The following is a 26294-nucleotide window of genomic DNA, read 5'->3' on the forward strand; positions in this document are numbered from 1 at the left end:
AGTTGCACAATTTTTAAAAAAATCCATAATAAATAAAAGCCATTTTTAGACCAACCTATATTTTTTAAAATTATTTATAAATTAATTCCGCAGATTGAAACTATGTTAATTTGAAATAGAATAGCTATTGAAATACTGTTTTCCAAATGTAAAAAAGAAACGTTAAAAATACACATATCTCAAACTGATTTTTAACGTATTATATACAACAACCAACACTAAAACGATGAGATGCTGTCGTTGATGTTAATAAATATAGTTATGTCCTTCTATATTTGCGTACGATTGTCAGTTATGCGAGGGCACTCAGGTACATATTAGTAAATTATAGACGAAATAGCATTATCTGAAAGTTCTACCAAGACGCAAGATAGATTATTCGCCCATAGAAAATAATGTTAGCGAACAGCTTTGCGAACATCTCAAACTTGTGAACGGGAGATTGGAAATAGAATTCGGAACAACAGGCATTTAGAAGATCTTGTGAATGTTTAGAAACTATAGATGCTAAATATAAAAACAATGAAAAAGTCGTCATAACTAAACAAAATTTGTACATTGTCTACTTTCTCTTATTTGGGAGCCGATGAGACTGTCAAATAAGAGGGGGTTTCAAATTATAGAGGCTGAAAGTGAAGGAGAAGTTCATACGAGTTAGGAGGAGAAGCTAGTACAATTAGTATGCAACATTGACTGTTGCTATAAGAAACTGCACAAGTAAGAGAGATACAGATTTCTAAATTAGAGCGAAAAAATGTATTAGGAATGAAGGTACTGTCAAAACATTAAATTAAGAGGAATTTTTCATATTGTAGAGGTCTTAGATAGGAGAAAGTCCAGTGTAATTATATTCTTCTATTTGGGTTTCGAGCTTTATTCAGTATCAAACACCCGGTTAGTCAGTCCTTGGTAAGGGGGAACGGTTCATTCTATATTTGAACTAAGAACGGGCATGTTGTTAAGTCGTGCGAGCCGTGGACGACAGGGACCACGGGACCGCCATAATTATATAAGAGCATTAATATAAAGCATCTAATATATTAATATATTTATTTAATCCATTAATATATGCAATCTTCTATATAGATTTATAACTCGAAATATCGATCGTTGCATTTGCTTTAGCTTTGTGGATCTAAATAAGGAATTGCGAAAGAGTCATCTATCCAGCAGGGTTGGACGGTAAAATTGTGCCGAATCGTAAAGCTCTCTACTCGATTAATAAACACTATCATACGGGAATGCACATTTACATCGATAGTAGGACGACGTTGGTTTGTGAGCATATATCAATGGAACATGAGAGTCACCCCGTTCATGAGGCTTCCAAGAAGAGTCCTAACCAGTAATCGATTCTCTTCGGTAGGTAATTTGAATTATACTGCCACTAAACTTCCATTCTGCGCCGCAGGCAGCCTACCGTGAACAGAGGCCAGCTTGTTGCCTGCCAGCAGAGCAGGAAACTGCTGTTTTGATGCGTCGCAAGCTCATCATCTCATTGTTATAGTCGATTGTTTTCGTCGTAGCACTGTGCATATCACCGCGCTGCTCACGTTCGCCACACGCACACACGTACGGTACAGCATACTGACGGTACACACAGACCCCGTCCGGCACAAAACCACTATTGCATTTGAATGCGTTCATCGAAGCGATAAAGCGAAATATGCGCCAACACCGCTCTGCTGCCGCCCTGACGTTCTGCTCTCAGTTGCCCAGCAAATTGAATTATAAATTATTCTAATTAATTGAAGCGCAATCAATTAGATTCATAATTTAATTACCTCCCGAATGTGCTGTACTGGGGCGAAACACACCGAACGGCAAAAGAGCATATGATGCGCAAGCGCAGGGACCCAGCCAACTACACTAGAACGTTTTACGTTCTGCCGGGTCAAACGTTGTTTCCAGCTTCAGGCTCAGCTGTAGGATGATGAACTGGAGACGGTTAGTTGAGTGTCTAAGCGTTACGACCAGCCGCCGGCACGACGTAACCGTTACCCGTGGTAACGTGCCTTGCAGAATTTACGTTGCCCTCTGGCTTCATTAGCATCGACACGTGTCTTGCATATACAAAACCCAACCATAAAACGACGGCGGTACCCTCAAACCTACTCTCCACTGACCCTAAGGCTCCGAGGATATAAGGATACGCTTCTCAAATGGGCTCGTTACCAAAGATTGGCCATTAAAAGAAAGATTTGTTTTGTGCCAAACGAAAGGCGACAGTAGCTCCACACTATACGCCTCTTCGCACGCTAAACCGTCTGTTTTTGATGCAGAAATTACATTTATGTACAACCATACACCAAACCATTAGCGGTGTAACGAGTAACGATAAAATTTGGAGCTTGTGATGTTTGGCGCGTATATGCGTGATTCCATGCGAGGTACAATCATGTTTTCTCATCACTGTTTGGGGTAAAGCTATTTTTGGTATTTCGGCGAAGTATTCTGTACAGGCTGCGTTGTTGGTATAAAAATCAAACGCAATCAATGTTAATAAGTACGAATGGTTATGTGCTAGTACACAATGGTGTTGCTGAACGGATGTTTCATTGCATGAATACTAAAACAGAACGATATTTTTTAATGAGACATCATGGAATGATACATTAGTTCTCTATAATAGATAACGAATATCATTTTGGGATAGCATAAAATGTTATAGTTCGCATTAATATTTATTTTTACAAGTTCTTATTTTACATTTTCATAAACTGTCGGTTTCATTTTGACGTTAACAAAGAAATAAAAAAAAAAACATATTTTTTTGAAAATCTGCCAAAAACAAATATTTCATGTAAGCTAGCCTTACAGAAAATCAAATGTATAAACAAATTTCGTCGCATAGTGGCGTGCGGTGTCGGCGCTTCCATTATGATCATCGTGTCACAGATAAATGCAAACCCCTTACTGTCAAATTAAGCATAGTTTGATGGTGCTTAACCACGCATTGAAGCTACGTTTTTCACGATCCAGTTAGCAGCTGACGCAAAATATTGCATGTAAGCGACGATGTTCACGGAACTTTTTCCCGCCACAACCAGCTCCGCACCGGTCGGAACTCTATTTTCAACGATGTCCTATCACACGTACTCAACAGCAGTGACCGGCAATGGTTTTGCGCCCCCTTTGCAATACACCACAGCAAACTTCCGGCTGTACAAGATCAGATCGCCATGGTGAACAATGATAATGAATCCTGTGGTCAGCTTTCGCTTAGCTGGTGGTCTTTCGTCGATACGCTGCGAGCAGCTTGTGCAGCATGACAATCGGGTTTTCAACACAGCCTCATTCCATTTCATCATCGGTCTCTCTTTATTTCTCCCTCTCTCGCTCTCTCTCTCTCTCTCTCTCTCTCTCTTTCTCTCTATCTCTTTCTCTCCCTTGATATCGCTCGTTTGCTATCACACTGTTGGTCGCTCTTCTTCTCGCATTCCATCTCTATCTCTCTTTTAAATATTCTGTAATGATCCTGGTTTTTGACCAGACAGTTGTCCAGATACACCGTAAAAAGCTATGGAAAGGGGATAACGGTAATCGGAGTGGCAAAAAAGGGTCTCTTCCTCGAGCGGAGTATCTTCACAGAGGCGGTAGTTGGAATCATAATGGGAGCCGTGGCTGTAGTACCTCTTTCAAAATGCATTAAATTTACGTTATGCACATGTTCCAGCGAGGGGGACATTATTAAAATTTATGCATATATCGTGGTTTGCATGCAAGGTGCATGAAGTAGCTGGCGACGGGTGTGAGGATATGCAATGCGCGTTTTCCCAATGCACTGCACTGTACTATTAGTGGAAGATGGGAATTGTATATGCGTTCCCTACTGTTCAGCCAAAACCATTACGTATAAACGCGTACTTTGCCCCTGTATAGTGCTTCTTATGCGAGCATCGAAACCATCAAGAGTTCTCTTACTCCTCCTCCTCCTCCTCCTTTTTCCATACGAACTAAAGGTCGCAAATTGTGCCAAATTTAAAGTTTCCCCATGCAGTCTCCACCACTAGAAAATACGTGTTTTCCTTTTTTCTATTTTATAAAACGGTAGATGATGAGAGACACGACACAGCAGCAAATGGTTGACCTCATAAAATACGTCATAAATACCGGTGTCCTCTGGTGTGGCCCTAATAAATCGAACGAGGTGTTATTGAAGTTGGCACAGATACTCCAATGGTCGCCGAGCTACGTGTTTGCATCACGGCCTCATAAATTATAATTATAAAATACTATCATCGAGTTGATTTGATTCTAACAATTTTGCAAAACACAAAATTTCGACAATTCGTAAGTCAGTGCAGGGCCAGAGTCAAACCGAAACCTTGATTTGATAGCACGATAAACACCAATAAATAATAACAAAAGTGTTCGCCAATTTTGATCGATCGAGTTCATGTGCTTTTTCTTGTTGGAATCAGGGGGATCGGAGGTACGATACGAATCACGCAAAATTAAAGCTTATTATGCTGCTAAGTGGACCCCACAATCGAGGACAACCAGGGTACCAGGCGATTCATCGTGATGGTAATGAGAGTACGAAAATGAAGACGTCACGAACACAAAACACGAGAACAGTATCAAATTCAATTAAAACAACACCACTTCTAATAAAAAAATAAAATTTCTCGGCCTCAACGAAAACGTGCCACACAGCTATAAGCCAATAAATCGTATTCGGGGTCGGGGCGGTGTTGCAAGGAAATTGCAAGAATTTTCGATCATTCCTCTGCTCACTCATGTATTTATATTAACGTTTTAATATCAATTATCGATGAAGTGATTTCACTCATTATTGGCACTCCAAGCTAGTCGAATTTTGAATCACCCGGGTGCAGCGTGAATATTCGTTGACCGAGAAGCATAGCACGCATGAAGAGAAGAGTGCATCAAAATTGCACACCACACATGCTACATCGCATTAAAATCATGCGTGTGCTCCATCTTGCATTGGTCGTGTGTGCGCAGACCATGCCTGCTAGCTGTAGGCAGAATTCAGCAAGGAAAAGGTCGTACAGGACCTTTCCCGCCCAATTATTGTGGCTAGTCGAATATCCGTCGCGTTCGGGGACAGCTGGATGGGATGCAACTTGCAGCGAGGTGTGGTTTGCAATAAATTATTTATGATATGTCGCATTCACGCATCGCTCGAAGGTACACCCCGATGTTGCCGTGGACCGAATAGACTGACAGCACCATGGGAAATGGATTTTGCAACAGAACGATATAGAGAGAGAAAAAAAATCGACACGTGGTCTACCTTCACTTTAGACCGGCGCCAATGCCGATATGGAGGAGAGCGACGGAACCACAAGGCCTGTGTAATTTAATGCGGACAACCCATCAGACGCGGTGGTGACTCTAATGGTCTCGTCTAGATATCATGCGTCGAACACATATTAGTGATCTATTTTGAGACAATTTTGGTTGGAGGCTATCTGGTAGCCCAGAAAAAAGGGTTAGTTAGGATAAATATATCAATTTCCAACCAGTGTTGACATAGTATAGGTCAGTAAGTCAAATCAGATGGTAGAGAATACAACATAAGAAAATATAGCAAATATTGCGACACATACTACTATTGGAATCCCATATTTCTTTATGAAAAAAAAAATATATAAAAAGTGCACAAACAATCATATATGGTTGATAGCAGGTATTGTAATAATTGGTTTCCAATGTAGTCGAAAAAGTAATTCGTTTCGCTAGATACCCGTTGTGATACTCACGGTTAGTATGATATAAACCCAGTTTTGTAATATTTCATTTAGATTTTTTGTATTGGTTCGCTAAATGACCGCAGTTTTCTTATAATAAAAACAATCGCCTTGACTGAAAGTACTGCACACGTTGATGTCGTTGGCAACGTTCCAACTTATATTCATTTTTTTTCTAATCCGTATCAAAATCCTCTCACGATCGTACTAGATACACCACATCCACTTGAATCCACTATGTTTGAATTTAGTTTTCGTTCGTCATTTCATACACGGAAACGCTCATACTCGTATTCACGTGCAGGTTGGAAAAATAAATAAATTTCGGCAGATTTAACGAATTTTCCAACGCACTGAATGTGCTCGACGCAATGTGGCTTATTTTGAGCTCCTCTGCAAAACTACTGTTCGCCTGGTGCAGAAAGAGATGTCGTCAGGTTTTTGTACGAAACAGGCTAACGTAGACATGAAATAGACAGATCCGCTGGAAACTAACAGCCCAAAAGCTAACCTATTTCTGAGCAGCTTAGAGAGCCGGAGCTGTTTTGGTGAGTTCCACGGACATCTTCTAATTGCTATCGATTCAGTTTGTCGCAAATAAAACAAAATCGACAACGCTGGAGGCGTGGTACCTAGCCTAGAGCGAATGGAGGGGAAAAAAGATAACCATAATAGGATATTGCTCACACTGCTGAAGCAACATAAAAGAATTGCGTTTGCCTCGCTCGTTAAGCTCCGCACAAGAGATAAATCTCGACCACTTTCGAAAACAGAGCTATACTAAACGAACGTTCAGCCTACCGGACGGGTTGCAAACAAAAGGCAAAAAATGCACGAAAATTTGTGGTAGCGTCCAAACGGTTTCCGCGCACGACGCCCTGTGTGAAACTAGCGCGGAAAAGGACGAAAAATTTCACGCCGCATCACGCAAAAACCGCGAAAGAATCATTCCGGCCAGCGAAACTGTCCAAATACGAGAACACCGACTACAATCACAATCAACTCGAGCACCGGCATCCTGGCTTCTATCGTCAGCTATTGTCATGTGAATTTCGCTGCACTGTCGTCTCGAGTCGCGGAAACTATGAATGTTTTTTTGTGGCGTGATTTACGTCCGCTTGCTCTTGGGATGAAAAATATTTTGAAGCATTATGACGTGCAAAGATGCAAACCAAACTAGAGTTGCAAGCAGAGACGAAAAAAAGAGCGACATATAATGCTAAGAGATATTTTAGATGGCGTCATTCGGGTGATAGAGAGAGAACCAGATTCTATATGCATACTACTACCACGAACTCTCAGGAATTATTAAGATATCGTTTTAACTGTGAATGAAATTTTCCTGTCAAAATATTTCGAAAGTAATTAGCAACAAGGGAAATTTTTTAGTCATGAAGCTTAAAAGCAATTTTCAGAAATAAAAAAATATTCTATGTTTAGCGGTTTTTATTTCACAAATGTATGGTAACCACTTTTCAAAAATGTCAAAAATCCTAAAACAAAAAAATACTTAATTAGGCGCGAGACCAACGGTAGTGACAAAATGCTGACAAATTATTCGAAACGTGAGCTTTTGTCAAAACCTTCGTAACCTGGAGCAGCCAGGAAATAAAGTTGACAAAAGTTAACCAAAAGTGACAAAATTTGACGTTCGCGAAACAGCGTAAACAAACAACTATTTGGCGCAGTTGTGACCCATTGCTATGGTAATACTGCTAAAATTCATATTTTTAATTGATTTATGTATCTATTTAGTACTTCATAAACAAAATATCGATGATATTCAGAGGTTTGAACTTTTTGTCGTTCATGTAGATTTTAGATGCGACCAGGAGAAAAGCTTTTTTTGCAGTTGACAAGCAGTTTTAACAAAGTTGACAAAATGTTCGACATTTTGTCCCCTCCGTCGAGACGCGCGACAAGCGACGATCTGGAGGTTAAAAGACGCCAAGATTCCTAAAAGATAGGGTGGAATCGATTCCTATCCAAATTGTCCACCAGTAGCAAGGACTCAAATTACTTAATTAGTTTAAGGATACTGAATTACGTCGTAAGTCGTCATACGAAAGGAAAATAAAAAGTAAAATACAAAAAATCTAATTTAAACATTTTACAAAAATATTACAAACCAATTCGGAATTTAAATTAAAGCAGTCCATATATTGCAATATAGTTTTAACAATTATATAATTATGAACAGTAAATCAATAATTTTACAACAAGCGGCAAAAACTGTAAGCCACAAACAATCTTACAAAACTTTTGATGGTTTTTCATTTATCCTGGAGGGACAGACTAACACAACACGGTTTTTAACAAACGAAAATTCAATGAATAAACCACGAAACCCGATTGTCAGGGTGCACAGAGATTTTCGTCCTTCAAGTCCTATTATTTTGTAACATTGTTAGCCTAAAGTTACAACACAGATACACGTTCATAGCACGTTTGCGCGTGTGTCAACAGGGGACACCCAGCGTGCCTTAACAAAGCCATAACACGGTGGTTTTAAATCGTGTGGTAAAATGCCCAAATTGAATCAAACTTTCATTGATTGAAAACGAGCTGCGATGCATGAGGTCGGTCGCGCGACTAAGCGCTTTATTCAACAAACAGTCCACAGTCCACAAGTGGCGCTAGAACGCTTTGTAGAGAGGAAAATTCCAATAAAACCGCTGAAAAAGGGCGAGTGACGAGAAGAAACCAACCCATCGTATTTGGGCTAAATCCTTCCAATCTGCCCGAACGCACCATGCTTTCAACCTTCACACAGCAACCAGCTAACTGAGCCCAATGCAGCGAGGCTTGATATTTTATAAAACCGATGAGATGACGATACGCGGCAGTTTTGATCCAATCATTCTATGGCTTCCAGTATTCACCAACGATCCTAACAAAAAAAAAGAAGGAAAACCCATCTCGCATAACACGAAATACAGCATGGGATACGATATCCAATTTGCTGTGTTCTAATTTTAAGAGCATTTTCCTCGAGCGCTGGAAAACTTTCATCGCCGAGTTTTGGGTGTAAGCGAAACGAAAAGGTAGGCACCACTCTTTTGTTTGTCAATTTCAGCACCTTTTGCAGCAATTTGAGAGATAAAGAAAAAAAAACATACACACACAAACATAGAATGAAGTGAAGCCTCGCAAAATGCTAAGACAATTGGCTGCTCCACAACATCCACACGATGTGAAGCAGACAACGCGTAAAATATTTTTGCTCCAATGTTGGAGCGCATGTAGTGATATGCTCTCCATTCGATCCTATCTTGCTTTACTCTATCTTCATATTTTAGCGCCACAACTAGCGACGACATCGTTTGGGATAAGTCTCTACCAGCATCAATACCACTTCGCACAAAACCAAGAAAACGGCCCATCATCCACTCGGTGGGAGAAAATATTGATTGTGACAGTAATTCTATTCGATTTTTCATCCGATACCGCGCGTCATATGGTCCTGCCAGCAGGCTGCCTCTTCTTCCGACGATTCAGGGTTGGAATCGGTACGGTAAAAAATGTGTTCCGGACCCGTCACACCACCCAACTTCACCTTACAATCGCCTTTGTATTCGATAAATTTTTCACCAAACGTCAAACAAAGGCATCGATTCTCCCATCTTCCCCCAGCAGAATCGAGAAAATGGGTACAAAAAATCAGGAAGATATATTCAGTTCCGCATACTGGAGTTTGTAGGTTGTAGGCTGGGTTTCGAAGTCTCGACGATTGCAGAAACGGGAAGCATCGATGAAAGGTATACAATATTTGAAATTAACACCTTCCGGTGTCATGAAAAATTGTTTCAATAAATCAACCGAGCTGCTCCATACACAAGGAACGAAAAAGCCAACAAATGGTTTTCCCATATGTATCGTTCTTCCTTTCGATTCAGCAAATTAAATCACGGTTTTGCATCATAGCGATGACTCTGATTACAGTGATTGGAAAACAGTAAAGCGCTTATGCAAGCCTATTATTTATATACGTATGTTAAGCTGATACTTGGCCGGAATTGTGATACAGTTGTCATGTCGCAATTGTTAGGTCCGGTTATGTCCGTAAGCGTCGTTTGGCCAGTGCTCTCATATATCCAAACATGAAGAAAAAAGTAGTCATTTAACATTGGTTTTAAAAGCACTTATCAAAGCTAGAAATAGTTCTGTAAATCAAATGTTGGCAACTGTCGAAACTAATGCTTTTTCCTTATGACATAAGCACATCGTTACCTTTGTACATGTGCAATCTGTGCCTTCTTCACTGTACTCATCGTCCATGAAAATGTGATTCAAACAAAAGAAATTGCACACAGTTACTGCTATCGCTGGATTTGTGAAGTAGTCCGAATAATTTAGACAATTTAGCCAAAGGTTAACGAACGGTTCAGATTCATCAAGCGGAAATTTGTAACCTACCTGTTACCAGCCTTCAGTCAAGCCACTAATACACAGCTTATCGTCTATCAATGACAGCAGCATACTAATAACGTTCGCTTTTGTTCGACATGATGGATCCACAAAAATGGCAATATCCTTCTCACATCCACTCACCGGAAATGGAGAGTGGATACGGGTAAGGCAGAAAATTGGAGGGTTATCCCATTCGGGTGAAAGGAATTCTAAGAGCTGTATACTGTCAGAACATATTTCAGCGCATCACGTTCCAAAGGGAGATTATGATCGTCATGTGTAAAGCGTCTTGCTGCTCCACCTCAGCCATTTCGGTCTATTGCTAATACCATGGTATTGCATTTTCCTGGTGGCGCACGCTTTGGCCGGAAACATTCTCCATCGTGTGTGCTGATGAAATTTGAAGCATTTCTTAGTGAAGTGGCTCGCATCATATCTTCCCCAGCAGCACTTGCTACCTTCGCTATCCAATGTCGATCACATTCACAGCATTCTCGAACCCAAGGAAACCAGAACTACTACGACGAATCACTACTTCTACATCATCCACTCGATGATTGACATATATCGAACACGGCACAGGCACGAGACCCGAACGTGCGTGCGGGAGTTACTGTCGTAGCGCATCGCTGAAGGTGTCAACAGAACGAAGGAAATTCTTCATGGGATATGGATCCGGCTGCTGTGTCAAAATACTTACATCATTAGTTTGCAGCCAGAAGACGTTTACGATGTTGAATATCCATGCGATTATTATTACGAACACGAAGTGCGACACCACGTTTGAGGCTTAATAGCAGTGGGAATTGATTTTTTGTTCATGTTTAAATGAACACTGATGCGAATTTACTGTCTTTTTTACTTCATATTTAGACAACGCTTGAAAATATGCGAACGTATAGAAAAAAAATCTACCAAAGATGATCGATCTTCAGATATTTAGAAATAAAACACTGTTTAATCCAACAAAATAAAAAATATATTCTTTAATGTACATACATAGTTGGTATATAAAAATGTCCAAATCTGCAACGACAATATTGCATATGCTTCATTTCGTTTTTTTACCAACTAACATAATTGCCCTATAAGTAGTCATTTACCTCAAGCACCAAAAGATATAGCCACGTGATCCGAAAAACGGTTGAATTAGTAGACATCGCGTCTTGGTCTTCTGACTGTGACTGTGAAAACCAGCAAAGAGGGGTCTTTCAAATTCAACCCCCTTTTAACATAAATGACTAAAAAGAGTCGGCTTGGGAATTTAAGATAAGAAATTAGAGCGATCATTGGTAAAGCTGAAGCAGCCTTTCGTGTTAGGCAACATAGCAGGCAACTGTTAAAACGTCCGCTTGCCTAAGACTCCTTCACCACTCAATTTGTCAAGCATGACACACAAACACGAATCGAGCTCCGCGCTAACCCGTTCCAGCAAACCAACAGGCAAACGATTTCCGGTATCTTCTCCAAGAAGAAATCCCTTCCAAATGTTCAGCACAGAAAGTCATTTCTTATCCTTTTCGGTTTAATGTATCATGACTAATGGTCCAAATTCGCACGGAAACACGAATCCTCCGTTCGCTGATGACGACCAGCTTACCGTAGATGCCAATGAATGCTTGAAAATGGCGGTGGAACACTAGCACACGATCCGTTAGGTTTTTGGTTGACTACTAGAGGCTACGTTTCGAACGAATTAATAATTCAGCACCGTAGGGATTCGTGAAAACTATTTTACCGATTTTCTAGTTTTGCATGCCTATAAATCCCGGTAGAAGCATCTCCGCATGATGCAAACGTCATGCAAAAACTAAAAATGGCATGAAAAATTCTTAGAACGTCTAAAACCACTCTAGTTCGATTGAACTGATGATGGTTTTAGAAAATGCAAAGAATTCGAAGTTTTTTTTTAAGTAGAAATGTGTTGATAAACTTCCCAGATCTATCTACAATGATGAATGAATAAGCATAGGCAATCACTTCAGGCTCCGCATGCAAGATGCGATGACATTTTAGACATTTCGGTGCTCGAAAGATCAAAGAAAACCTCAGCTTTACGCAACCTTTCGAAAAGTTCGCTAGATGTTGCACACACCCATACAATTTTTGTTAAAGGAATATACCAGCTACTACGAATTGTTTAGCAAACGATGAAGCAAGTATTTCCCTGTGAAGCAAACGCGCTACAATAAAGGGCATCTCCTGCAAAGGGACAGTCAGGTTGGTGGAGTTGAAAAAGTTTCTCAAACGATTACACTTTCCGCAAACGCTGGCAGCTAGAGAGTCATTTTGTGACGAAACATCTGTCAAACACGAAATGTTGCGTAGTCCTTCGATTCAGTTCATTAAATAGAAGACGCCTTTGTCGTGTTGCGCAGCAAACACAGCAAAAGTTTCTGACAAACTTCTACCAACCATTATTGTGCTCGTGAAGGCAGCTAGGACCAATGAAAAGTAGACGAAGAGTTCAGAGCAGGGGTCTGAAACGTAATTACATCCGGTGTAATGTTACTGCTTGGACTTCGAAATACACCGTCTTACAGCAATAAAAGCGTATTTTTCATGCTCTTACTATTGTCCTGCTTCTCTCCCAAATGTGTCGCCAAACCAATTAATAATCTGTGGGTAGGAAGGGAACATCCGTATCAAATGTCACGCTTGGTAGCTACTTGATCATTTTGCCCACAGTCGGACAGGCGTTGAGAAACAATTCATATCCAGCTAATGATTATAATTTTACATCATTTAGAAGCCAATAGGTGGTAGTATTGAGTAGTCTCCCCACAGAGTGGAATAATAAGTGGAGCTCGAATGAAAAAAGTAACAATATTCAGGGCAACATAAAAAAGCGTATGCGTAAGCGTACCCCGTAAGCGTAAACGTAAAAGTACTGTAAACTTGTACAAGGAATATCTACACCGATATTAAGAAAAAATAACAATAAAAATAAAACCAACTACCGTTTGCATGGGGAAAAAACTTAACAATGTTCACAACAACACACACTGATATGATATGTATGATAATAACCTACCGGTTACATGACTGCGCATATTACAGCCAAGTTGCAAGTGTAAGAAGAAACGAGTTCAACAAGCATGCCTTGCAATACAGCGTGTAAAATGCGTGACTTCACAATCAAAACGATTGGACCAAGCTTAATCACAGATTGTGGTGTATATGCTAATGCTAGTTTCGGCGAATATAATGAAAGTAGTCCCTAGTCATCATGTTTGCGATGGTAGAGTCCGGATGTTACCATACTTCCAAACGAGGATTATAAATGGTGAACCATCAATCAGTGCTCTGAGCATAGCTTCTCGCTCACCCATGCATTCTACAACGAGACATAACAACATTGAATACGACAAAAGCCTTTGCCTAAACTTTGACTACGGAACTCAAACCCATTGGGTGCGACAAGACATTTCTTTAATCAACAACCACTACGACTAACCGTATTCATTGGTTGAAGATTGAATGGTGACGATGGTCACGGCACGCCAGCTAATTGTGATTGGAGTAACTAATGGTATGCCATAACAGTAGTTATTAGCCCATTTTTCATATGGGAGGCAGACCTTTCGTCCTAGTTTTTGGGGTTATGCGACGTTTTGATGTCAAACCATCTTCTCACTATCAGTTGTTTCGCTTATTTGTGGCAGCAGGTCGTGGAACACAATACATCATTGCCTTCATCAGTAACATACTATTTGTGGAGCTCCGTCCTTTCAATTAAGCAGAATTCAGCTAACGAAAATGAATTATTAGCTATGAGGTATGTTAAAACATTCCATTGAAGTAGTCAGCCACTTTACTTTTATGAACATGCTTATCGAATTGATTGATCAATGGTAGATGTATGTTGACAGTAATCATGAAGATTGCAGAATTTCTCAAAACAACTTGAAATAATAAAATAATGTAGTTCTAGAAGATTAATGCAATACATAACGTTCTGTATGAGATATTCAAAACTCATAAAACTTATATGAACAGTTGATAATCAATATGACCAGGTTACACCAAATCAATCGGACTAATATCTCTATCGTATGTGGGACAGTAAAACTAACTAATAGATGCTAAGTTAATAAGGCTATTGATTGATGGATGATGATTCAATTACGGATAGCAACGTGTATTGGTTGCGTACAAGCAAAATCACAGCATAATTACTTTTGGCGTTTTTCTTACGCAAATTAAAAAAAAAATGATTGAAACGAGCAACACATTGATATGATTCTTATCAAAAAACGAAATAAAATAAAATTGTTTGGCAAATAAAAAAAATACAAATGCATACAAATTGTGGAAATTCGATGAATGAAATATTCTCCATCAAAAGTTCTGAATTTGTACCTGGTTAAAAGGACAGAATTTTGTCAAGCGGTCGAACAGGGATTTTGTATTTATTTATATTATTATCATGTCTCACCAAGCTGTTCATAAGGTATGCTTTACGAGGCAAATATGACAGTCCCCTTCTTTGTGGACGGATTTGCTCAAGCCAGGCTCGTTTATCATGCTGAAAGGATAAATGTTTGAAGTGGGAAAACCCACCACCGGGTAGGTGGTTAAGAACTAGCATATAAAAGCTACCGCACATTGACCAGATTTATTAGCAACGATCAGTTGCCGACAAAAAAAATATGACAAAATGATGCTTGTCTAAGTGTGTAGCATAGGCAAACGTTCAGTATGCATTATAAAACCAACGACGATGATGCTAAAGAAGAAGGACTCCGCTTTGAAGATGGTATATTCAAGCATACCATCTTCTGAGAGATCGCGTCCCACGCAAAGCTAGACTTCGGTAAGCCTTCCTTTACCCTGTCCGACATCTGTAGCACTTTGTGAGAATACACTTTTTTTTAAATCTTGAGCAAGTTTTCCTTCGCACACGCTGTACAGTGCAACATTTCTGACAATGTATCCTGTTGGATCAACGTCCTGCACGTCTTGCTACCACAACAGCAATGCTTCACAAGCATCGAAGCTGGCGCCATAGCGCTATGATTGTCGGGAGTGCGGTTACGAATTCTGGTCACGAGTTTGCGTTGGATAAAAGGGGATTCTTGTTTCCCGCTTCACAATTTTGCACCAAACCCTTGCAGGCTTTTCTATCAAACACAATCAGCAGGCGAGTAGGACGATAAATTCAAATTATTAAAACCATTCAAGTTGGAGCGAATCCTCGGTAAGGTACGAATGGTGCTTAGACGAAAAATGATCTTTCATTCAGCAAAATTGGTAACAAATTTACAGGCCTATTCAAACTTTTCAATGCTCTTGCAACGTATTTCTAGTGTCGGATATATCAGCAAAAGCAATGTTGAGGAGCAAAAATATCAATGCCTCAAAATTGCCTCTCATAACTGTTTTGATACGCTTCAATTATATTCAATGTACTGTGAAATGACATACATCATGATTTTTGTAAAGCGCGACAATGCTATGCTGCTGAGAAAAGCATTCCAAAATATGATATTTGTTTTATTATTACTATGGTTTAGTAAGTGTTGTTTAAGTGTTCAAGTTTATAAATGGAATACGTGACATAGTTAAACTTATATGTACTATTTTCTATTTTTAACTAATTTTAAATATGGAACATAGCATCAAAAATTCATCTTGTTAATCACAGCACCAATCCGCTGTGATATTTAGTTTACACGTCCGCGTGTATGTGTGAAATAATGTGTGAAATTGTTTAGAAACACTTACTGAATTAATCGAGTTATGGCAATAACGTGAGCTTGCTTGTGGAAAAGTTACCGATTCGTTCATTGTTTCCACTTACTTCCACTTACTGCCCAAACGAACACCAAATTTATCGGCGTTCCATCGCAGCACCTGTACGTGGTGGTTTGCAATTACGCTTTCCATGAGTACACCTCGTACACCAACGATGGCTGAATACGTTTTCAAAAACAACACAGCATTACTAGCATCCTTTCTCAGCACAGGATGCTTCGTTTTGCGGTAAGTGATGCACCCACCTATGCGATAGCGGCAAGGTGACGTACTCGTCTAGCCTCGCGCTTCGCACTGAGTGCAATCCGGTCTGAACCCAAACAAAAGATTTGCAACCAATGTTGGCAAAAGCATTGCACTCTGGGATCATTTACCAATTTTCTCACGTACCTTCCATTTATCCACCAATGGAACTATAGCTTTTCATGCCAATATTTGGCATTTCCGTTGGCAAAACCGGGAAACCTACAACCAACAGCGAATTACTATTCTCATACGAAGAAACCGAGTCAAGGGATAGTTGAATGTGTGAAACCTTCGCACAAAAACATCGGAGAAGTCAATAGTGTGCCTACTACTGATCAAGAATTGCAAGGGAAACTGAAAAGCTATATCCATTCGTTGTGGTCGTAACGTAAAGCAGGAAGTGAATCCAATACTACTACTCTATGCAAAAAGTTGTTCCACATGGTATAGGTAAACCGAATGATTCGAGCCAACCATGACAACGACATATTGTCAATACAAAAGAATTCTTGGGCTAATATTTCACTTCTAATCCTAACTCTTTGTCTGCGATGCAGGTGTAACATTATTATATTTTACGTAATTTGAATGATTTTTTAATGTAAAAATATTTAAATCATTATGTTAATGAGAGTATAAGTTAGTTACTTACGTTTAGGTTAAATTTTATTAATTAACACGCGATGTATACGCGTTATGAATATACTAAAACTTGATAAATTTATTATTGTTTATTATTATTATTATTATTATTTATTTTCTTATTTAGCGCACCAGCCATTTTCGGTACATGGGAGACTCCTTGCAGCGTTTTTGAATTCAGTAATTTACGTAATTACCACGATATTTTTTCAATCCCTACTCTTTGATGTAAAAAATAAACATAGCAAATAATCTTGAAATTTTTTCCTTTCTTTTTTCAACGGTGTTTTTTTTCGTCTTTGACATTAAAACTTAGTGAACGTATTAGCATGTACAGGTTTCTTGATTAACCAATACCATCATTGGTGTGAGACAAGCTTTCCAAAGCTTTCGTCTATGCATTGCCACATAACACAAGTAACATAGAATAACGAACTAAAGCATAAAATCCAATAGCATTAAATAAGTAATTCTGTGGTAAGCTATTCATTCAACGAGCCGGTTAGAAAAGCATTGGTTTTATGCATATGCAAACATACTTACTTTTCAACAAACAAATACTGCACCACCCTCCAAGTCAACAGAAAAAAGTACTGCTCAATGTGTGTACAGTTTATCAACGGATAGAGTATGAATATATCGTAGATGTTAGTGATAGTTGCATGATGTTGAAATGCAACTGCATAGCAACATGCCATACGCATAAGAGCCCTACCATTCGAGCATTGCCATCTTATTTCACTTTTTCGCATACGCACAGTTTTCCACAATGTGAAGAAAGTCATATGTAGCGCACATGATAAGCTGCACGCGCTCTGAAGGAAGATACTAATTTATTCACAAAGATCACTCATTTATCTCTGAGTAACTATCGCTGCCACATGTCCGGAATATATGCTCGAGGGCAATCTGTTCCTCCATTCCTCGCAAATACTTACACTAGCACCAGAGGATGAATGGGATAAACCAGCGGTTGTTGAAAAAAAAAAGAAAGAAATACGAACATGATATTTGAACCGTGCAAGGTGTGCATTTTTGCTTTTCGTAGCAGGTTTCCACAGATTGACAAGCAGAACTGTGTGCTGGAAAGGCGTCATCATTTCTACCTCTGAAGTGACACTATTACAACCGTAATCGTCGCTCACTCGAGGAAGAAGATACAACGACTCGGTGGTTTGCATAGCGCATCGCGACCCACTCCGTAGTATAAACAATCAAGCCGCAGAACAAAACAGGACTTGGGTCGAGCGAACAAATTCACTCCAGTACAAAGGCTGTTATCCTTTAGCGACTTCGCGTTACTATCCTAAATAATTTAGCAGGTTGTGACATTCTATGGCTCCGTTTAACGACTAAGCCTTGTTGGATGAGGTTCTCTCGGTGCCACGGTGATGAATTCAATGATGTTGAAGGCAAAAGTCACCGGCGAAACGACAACTAGCCAGAACCAACCGTAACCGAGGGAAGCAAATCCCACCAAATCAACGTTGGTTTGCTCGTTGAAGTGGGAGAACTGCACGGGTTTTGGAAGAGCAAAAGTAACAACACGTGGATAAACTTGGCCCACAGCACGATGCGAAACGAACAGAAGGCAGGTCAAAAGAAAGCCGTTCAACTTCATCAGTAGATGCATGCTATTTTGGGAAGAAGCAGAAATCGCACAAAATTTTGCCACCATAAATAAACGAGTGGCATTCGTGGAAACTCTGCAACACCAACAACCAACTAGAAAAAAAACGTTTGCTTACTCCGACACATAGATATACACATCTAGCATTTCATAACATGTAACATCCTTCTTTTCCATGAGATTCGTAAAAGGCGATGTGGCAGGAAAAGCGGAGGAGCAAACATCTCCACAAAAATACTTTCAGTTGGTTTTTGGTTTTCCCTTTTCAGTTTTCCTTTTTCCATTTAACAAAAATCTAAAAGTGCACAGTCAGGCTAGTCAGCTTGAACTGAGCTTTACAAGAACGAGAGATAGACGATGAAAAAATATCAATTCTGAAAAGTACATCTTGACACACCGTGAAGCAAAAATCAAACAACTACAATCAACCGGTGCTCGTAGCAAGGCAGACTCACTAATGAAGTCGCCCGTCATGCCAGTCCTCGGTGAACGTAAGACATCAATTGTAAAGGTAGATATGTGATCTAGAGTAAAGAAAGAAGAAAAGGCTAGTGGCATAACCGAATGTGACACATCTCAGTTGGACTCGATTCCACTAACAAATAAAGCTGCCAAATGTTGTTTTTAGTTTTTTAGGAAAATTACTCATACCTACTTCTTTTCAAAAGTTTGTGTTTCCAGCCGTTTGGCACCAATATGACTAATGAATGAATCTTACATACATATAATCTCACTTGTTAGAATTGAATTATTTGACGTAGTTGAAGAATGTTTCATAAATTTAATGAAAATGTGTGTCTTATTTTTACATGTTACTCTTATTGCTGCTAAATGAAGTTAACAGTTGCTGTTAATCTGTTAACAGTGAACAAACGGTATACATTCAGTAAAGTTCATTTCAATATGCCATTTTTGTCCAACATATCGACCCATGTGCTGCCGATAAACTATTATTTCCAGACAAATTTGAACGCTTTCTAAAGGAAAGATACACAACACAAGTGCTCTCATCATAACTACTTAACGACTTCGGGAACTGGTTTTAAAGACGTTTGTTTCACTGCCCCGCCGATTCATATTTCACTTGCTGGCATTTTATTGCTTAGTTTACCTTCAAAACTGAGCCAAGCAATAAACTAAGAAACTGGCGAGCCCATTCTTCATTTTGCTTGCTCCCCGTAGGCGGGTTCCCGCCGTAAGCAGTGGGTCACTGCAGCGTTGAATAAATTCCACCTACATTACGTAGCAAAACGCGGGCTCCATGTCTTTGCGCGGCTCCTGCTATTCATCATCGTTCCCGACGACCTCGACATCGTCGCCGTCTTTAGGTAATTGCCAGGCACAATCTCGATCGAATTCCCGGGGGTCAACGGGAAACGGTCCGTTATGCTAACATATGCATGATGATTATGATGGGTTGGTGTAGTTGGATGTTTGGAAATTTTCCACTTCCTTCCTTGTTGTTGCAAAAAGGAACGAACAGGGTAACAACACATGCGAGAATGAAACTGGTTTGCAATTCATCTTTCGGGTACGGGTGGACAAAAATGTGCGCACCCAACCCATTCCTTGTCCCTTTTTTGTATTATGGTCAACAGTCAAGGTACTTCATCATCATGCAAAGTAAGCTCTATATTGCTATTGTTGGCTGCCAACCCGTTCAACTGCCGCGCTGCGGTCCCTTAATTCACCACAACTATTCTTCACCCAAAGCCAGTGGTCATACAAAAAAACGCCAGATTCCTTCAGGACCGTTGCGTTGCAAATGCTGTGAAAGTACATGCCTTGCGCTGTTCTAGGTAAACCATTCAAATACGGGGTTCCCAAAGTAAAAATGCATGTGCTCATACAATTACACGCGCTCGCTCTGGCAACTGGTATGCTATACAATACTTTCTGCCTGCGCCTCTCAATTCCGAGAGCTCCAATCTACGATATCTTCTAGCACGGTACTACTCTAGCGTACTTTCGGAATAAGACGCTTTAATAGTATAGCGTGAACAAGAACACTACCATTTGACCACAACAACACAGCTTGTACCAAAACAATCACCACCGTTGCACCGAATCATCGGTTGATTTAGTAAGTACTAGCCACAACCTTTTATACTAACATGCTAGTTAAACATCACTGTAGCACCAACGAATTTGCAGCCCAAAATAATCCTGCAGGTCGTGTTGTTGCAAAAGTTAATGAACAAACTTTATTTATTTTTATTACATACAAAATAAATGTATTAATATGAACGTTTATTAAATACCTTTCTTATAATAGGTTCATTTTTACTGTGTTTTCGTTAAAGGAAGTTTTTGATTCATTTTGGTAAAAAAAAATTATTATTAAATATATTAAGCATATACACTTATAAGACAATCAAACACAATTTGCTAAAAAATATTTCACCACGTACGCGAATGTTGTTGTTTTTAAACTAAACTAAACAGCGAGTCTACCCCACCCAATAACCAAGCTTGTATGTTAATTTGAAATCGTAAACAGTACTTTTTATTAATTTCTTCCGAGAGCTTGGTAATTGTTTTGAATTATAGCCTGGCAGGTCTTTATTTATAAGCAGTATCCTCGCTGTGCTCCATAAGGACGTTTTTCAACTTAGCATATTGTTCACCGGCTGCTTGAAAGTGCATTTTCTGGTAGATGGTAATACCACCATTGCCAACATAACTCCATGACTTGGGCTAGACCATCGACACAGGTTCGGCTTCGGCACCTTTAAGTTGCTTACAATAACGGCAATGATAGAACGGTTCATCGTTCTCCGTTGAAAAGTGTTCGGCTGCTAGATGTATATCTGTGTATCCGCCCATTGCGATGTTCGCCACCATGGGCTCATTTTACATCCCTTTGAAACTGGCAATGCGGAAAGTTGAATAGGATATTGATTACTTCGTGCCCATCTTGATTAGGGCTGACGGATAAGGCTTTCGTCCGAGTAACAGAACCAAAACTAGCCAGCAGGATCGTTCGCATAGGAGAAACTTCTGACTCAATGAACTAATCAATATTTTACTCCTTTCGAGGATGCCCGCCGAGTGACATTTGCCCGCTAGCAATTGAATGCAGCATGGAACGGTACGTAACACAGCGGAACAAATACAACCGGTCGCAATCAACCCAACCCGGAAGGACGGTCGGATTGTGAGCAGGACGGGAAGGAGCATGAAAATGAGACCAATAATTCCTATTCTACAAAGCCAATCGTTTGTACCCGCCCGTCGAGCTCAAGGACGTGATGTGATAAGGAGCGAGAAACTGTCAGGACTGCTAGGGGAGGTATGTCCTGGCGATAGCGTTTGCGGCCCATTCATTCCATCCGCTGCTAATTGTAATTGCTAATGCTATGTAAATCAATTTTCAACATTCACACATGCCCCGATATTCGACTGCGCTTTTTGCAAGCTCTCTACTACGGCAGAGAATATTGCGCACATACACGTACATCCATGCACGGACGAATGGTCATAGAAGCCGTTCTGCACTCCATTCTCCACAGTCGTCAGACGGAAGCTATCAATGATTTAACCGTTTGCATAAATATTTGAACAGCTACTGTCAATAGGAATTCATAAATAATATCCATCACGAGCATCCATATCCTCGCGCCTTACCTTTCGCTGTTCCGTTCGCACGGCGCGATAGAAAATGGAAGCAAAGTGACAACCAATCAACAACAGGCTCGAGAGCGAAATCGTGTAGGATTCGAAATAGTGCACTCTCCCTCCCTGCGTTACTGCAGCCTTTCTGGATGCATTGTTTGTAAGCGTTAACAGTATTTTCAAATAGATGAAATTTTCATCGATGCTGTGATGGGACGAAATAGAATTGAACTGACACGAAGCATCGTTGCAACTGGCAGTTGTCGAACGAGCAGCGACCAATCCTACCAAGTTGTTATTTCGTGTGTGAAGAATGTATGTGTGAGTTTGTTGTCCTTGCCCGTCTTGTATTTATCCTCCATTTCGATGTTCGGTACCGGTGGCACCGGATATAAGTGACGTTACGGCGATATACCCATATAAATATGAATTGTTCGGAACACATGCATCAAATGCACACAAATTCGGTCGATAGCCGCGTGCAGCTGTTACCAGCTTTTTTGTGTGTTAATTTATCTTTTTTGCGCTTCAAAACAAGCAGAAAACTGCTGCCGCAGTATAATAAAATACACACGAGAAAAATAAAAAGGGAAACGCTCGACAACTATCATGCATTTCGGTTTGATTCCGCCATTTATCCGGATAAATAATTTAATATATGTTTTCTTTCCATCCGCCACCATAACAAGCACTCTTTCGGGGATTGTTTTTTACTCGTGCATTTCCCGACCATGCAGCACACCACGGCACAGCATAAACGCGACGATTGCGATGTGCGCAACGTTGAAGCGACATTTGGTAAAATATGAGTTCCAATGATATATATCCAATTAAAATGGCTGTTGCACTCGTGGCAAAAGATGGACCCGGGCGAAGTAGCACATTATAGACAAATGCCTTTGCTGAACGCGAATGTTTGTGAATAAATAAATGAAACGTGTCGATATACGAGAGCTAATAGGTAAGTTGATTTTTAGCCCACTTTTACTTCGTCAATTTGATTTTGATTTCCAGAAACAAAATAAAATATCCTGCATCATTCTAAAAGTCATCAATATTTGCGTCGTTTCGCTGCAAATGCCGTTTTTTTATCTACAACGAATATCAAGGCCGGTTTATCTTCTCTTTTTGTATCATCTCTCGAGAATTATACTCTACTGCAGAGTAATTAGCTATTTTATAAATGAAATGCAAGTACTTACGTGATGCTACCACAATCTGCGGCACCTCAGCCAGAAGGAAAAGTGTGGCAATGATTGCCAGCAGTAAGGCCGCGGTCGAATTGACCACCAACAGCCCCATTTCCGATCGAGCAATTTCTGTACACTTTTTTCTCTCTCTCTTTTCGGTTTAGATGAAGGGACGGTTTGTCAAGAATTTTGAATATTGCAATGTAGACTAATATTGCGAAGCTTTTACGGGCGTGATTGCCGTTTTTTGCCTACTCTCTTCGAAAGAAAGTTGGATAATAATTGCAGATGATTGTAGTTTATGCTTCAATATCAGCCTTTACAAGGGTAAGCAATATTCATGAGGAATGAATGGAGAGAAAGAGAGAAAGAAAAAAATATAATGATTTAAGAAGAAGATGCAAGCAAAACACATGTTGCCAGGGATTCATGAAAATATACAAGAGAATAAATCATACTTTTAGCATCATGCTCATACATATGTTACCTGTGAAAGGTGTCTGAACGACCTTCGCAAGTGTATTGGACCGTATCGAGCGTGTAACCTGCTATTCCTGTTTTTCGGATTTCAGTCTCAGGAAAGAGTGGGATCTTTTCTAAATAGATCCTTTATGATATCGTTTCATGCAGCCATTGACTCGAGTAACGATTATATTGTTGTTGTTTAATGTATTGTTGCCTTATTCTACTTCTAGGTAATTAACGCTAGGTTCAAGGAAATGGTGGGATAAGGACAATTTGGGATACTAAGGAGCTATAACGAACGATTCTGACTTATGCGCTAGATTCAGAAGTTGAGCCAAATCTTGCTAACAATAACTATTGCGTAACGGTCGACAACGATTCAACAAAAACACTACTTTTATCATTGTGTTGCCCAATCGCGCTCTGCCATCGACAAACGGAATAAACAAAACCTAATAACAGCTTCACACAATACCGATGCGGAACACTCGATTCAATCGGCGGTTACTTCAACCAACTTTTTTTCACTTCTCACTCATGCACTGATCACAAACATATTAACTTTTAACTCTTTTTGATCACCTTAGCAGCTCGTCTACAGGCTGCACTTTCATTTGGTGATTGCAGCTTCGATACCAAAAGACCCCCGATACATAAATTTCGTGTCAGTGTAGACATCCAGTGCGTCGTTACACGACTGCGACAAATAATGATGAAAAGTGCACTCTGTTGCTACCAACATCACCATCTTTACATCACATACTAAGCATAGCTAATATATTCCTGGCAGGATGGCCTTTCAGATATGGCACACATTCGGTTACAGAAACAATGCGAAACAAGATATACACACTGATTTACGATGCTCTATGGGTTCGAAGTACATCTGCTTGCTTTACGTTCACTAAAACCATGACACAGACACAAGCACTACATTGCAATAGATGGTGCTTTTTTGATTCACTCACTTTTCACCTTTCACTACAATTTAGCACGTTTTCATATGCGACTGCAAACAATAACCGTTCTTTAGCCACATTTCCAGCTAGCACATTTTGCTCTTTTACGCCATTACAGCCACCTTTGCATCGTGCAACCATTTTCAATATTTTGTGCTTCATTTTCCGTCGAATAACAGCAGCAGCCGCCGTGAGCAATGAATTGTTCGCTGCACTGCCACCATTACGCGGCCATTCATGCTCCGCGTGGTGTTGTCTCATTTATTATTCATCTTTTCATTTATTTGCATCCTTTGCAGCACGGCCGATGTCTTCTGTTTCGTTTGGCTCGGTCGTATTAATGCGTCACTTAGGATGAAAGGATGCCCGTGGCGACCCCGACCATGCGAATGCTCTGCCGCATGATACGCGCTATCTTCTATTTTATTTTCTACCCCGGTTGCACTATGCAGACATGCGAGGTAAGTGCAATTCCCAGATACATACTCCCACAAGCATTACGATACCAGCACCAGTAACACGGTTTCACATGCCGCTGTTCGTTCGGAAAATGTCCAAAGAATACTGTACACCGTACGAGAGAACACCACTAGTCATGATGGAATCACTTTCACAGCATCGCACATTCTCGCTCGCGAGTGCAGGGTACGTGGCAGCTTAGTGAAGTTTGCTACCACTACGGGATTCCAGTCATAAATGACATTCTTTTTTTATGTTTTAGATCACGTTGTGGGACAGAAGCAGCCTTTTCCGTGTAAAATCACTAATTACACTCGAATTTCACGCACCGACACTGTATCTCCCATGAGTCGTTCGTTGCACCGTTGCTCGAATAGAAGCAGTAGAAGTGCAACAAACACATCTTGCAATATGGTGCCACTTAGTGTATGATATTCCTCGCATCGTTTACAATTCTTGCCGCTTCATCAAAACGAACCGTTGTGATTTGACACGCCGTCGAAAGAAATAGAGCTTTCCTTGCTTCAACACACGCTCAATTTTTTTCATGTCAATACCAATTGCCACACCGATTGACGATTACGTTCGTTAACCAAACACTCTTTGTATGGAGCAGATTTTTGATACACTTTTTTTAAAGATCACTCGCACTTAACATTTCTATTGCTTTTCTGGCTATAATGCAACGGCTAAAAATAAATTTGTACATTTAAGAAAATAAAGTTAGCACTGTCAATCCATCTTTTTGGTAACTGAAACACACATTCCATTATTGCTGATGCTGTTCTTTACTAGTTCTTTGCTAAACGTCAATATTTCGTGCCCGGTTTTCAATTATAGTTTAATTACCGAATGTCAACAAATATTGCTGAATAAGACTGTTTATGGGTTGACGAATACAGTGACATACACCACCTTTCACAGATTATAACCCAAATCTAATCGTGTATGATTTAACGCTGCAAAATCATAAGCTGGCCAATAAATATCTGCAAATGCACAGGAAACAGTTTTCAATTCAGTTTACGCGCCACACAAATTCACCAAGTATCCCTCGTTTACGGTTAAGACATACGACCAAAACACAACAAGCCGACCAAATAGCTATCGTTGAAATTCTTACATTACCAGTCTTTATGACCATCGCCATTTGGTGGCGCCATCAACCCATTTTTGTTTGGTTTTTTGAGGTTGTGTTAGG

The 26294-nt window shown here is 40.0% G+C and overlaps 1 protein-coding gene across 11 annotated transcripts in view; it reads right to left on the reverse strand.

The window, feature by feature from the left end:
* The window catches only part of LOC120959085 (tyrosine-protein phosphatase Lar), a 226038-nt gene that overhangs the window by 100234 nt on the left and 99510 nt on the right, over window positions 1-26294 (reverse strand). For 9 of the 11 annotated variants that reach the window (XM_049610033.1, XM_049610032.1, XM_049610031.1 and 6 more), the window contains one exon: window positions 23223-23527. In XM_049610033.1, coding sequence (XP_049465990.1) covers window positions 23223-23322 — 100 coding nt within the window. In that variant the 5' untranslated portion in view covers window positions 23323-23527. Of the gene's footprint in view, window positions 1-23222; window positions 23528-23697; window positions 25783-26294 lie in introns of all 11 variants that reach the window. The other 2 variants (XM_049610034.1, XM_049610035.1) reach the window with 1 other exon arrangement.

Source organism: Anopheles coluzzii, chromosome 3 (genome assembly GCF_943734685.1).
Source record: "Anopheles coluzzii chromosome 3, AcolN3, whole genome shotgun sequence".
NCBI lineage: Eukaryota > Metazoa > Arthropoda > Insecta > Diptera > Culicidae > Anopheles > Anopheles coluzzii.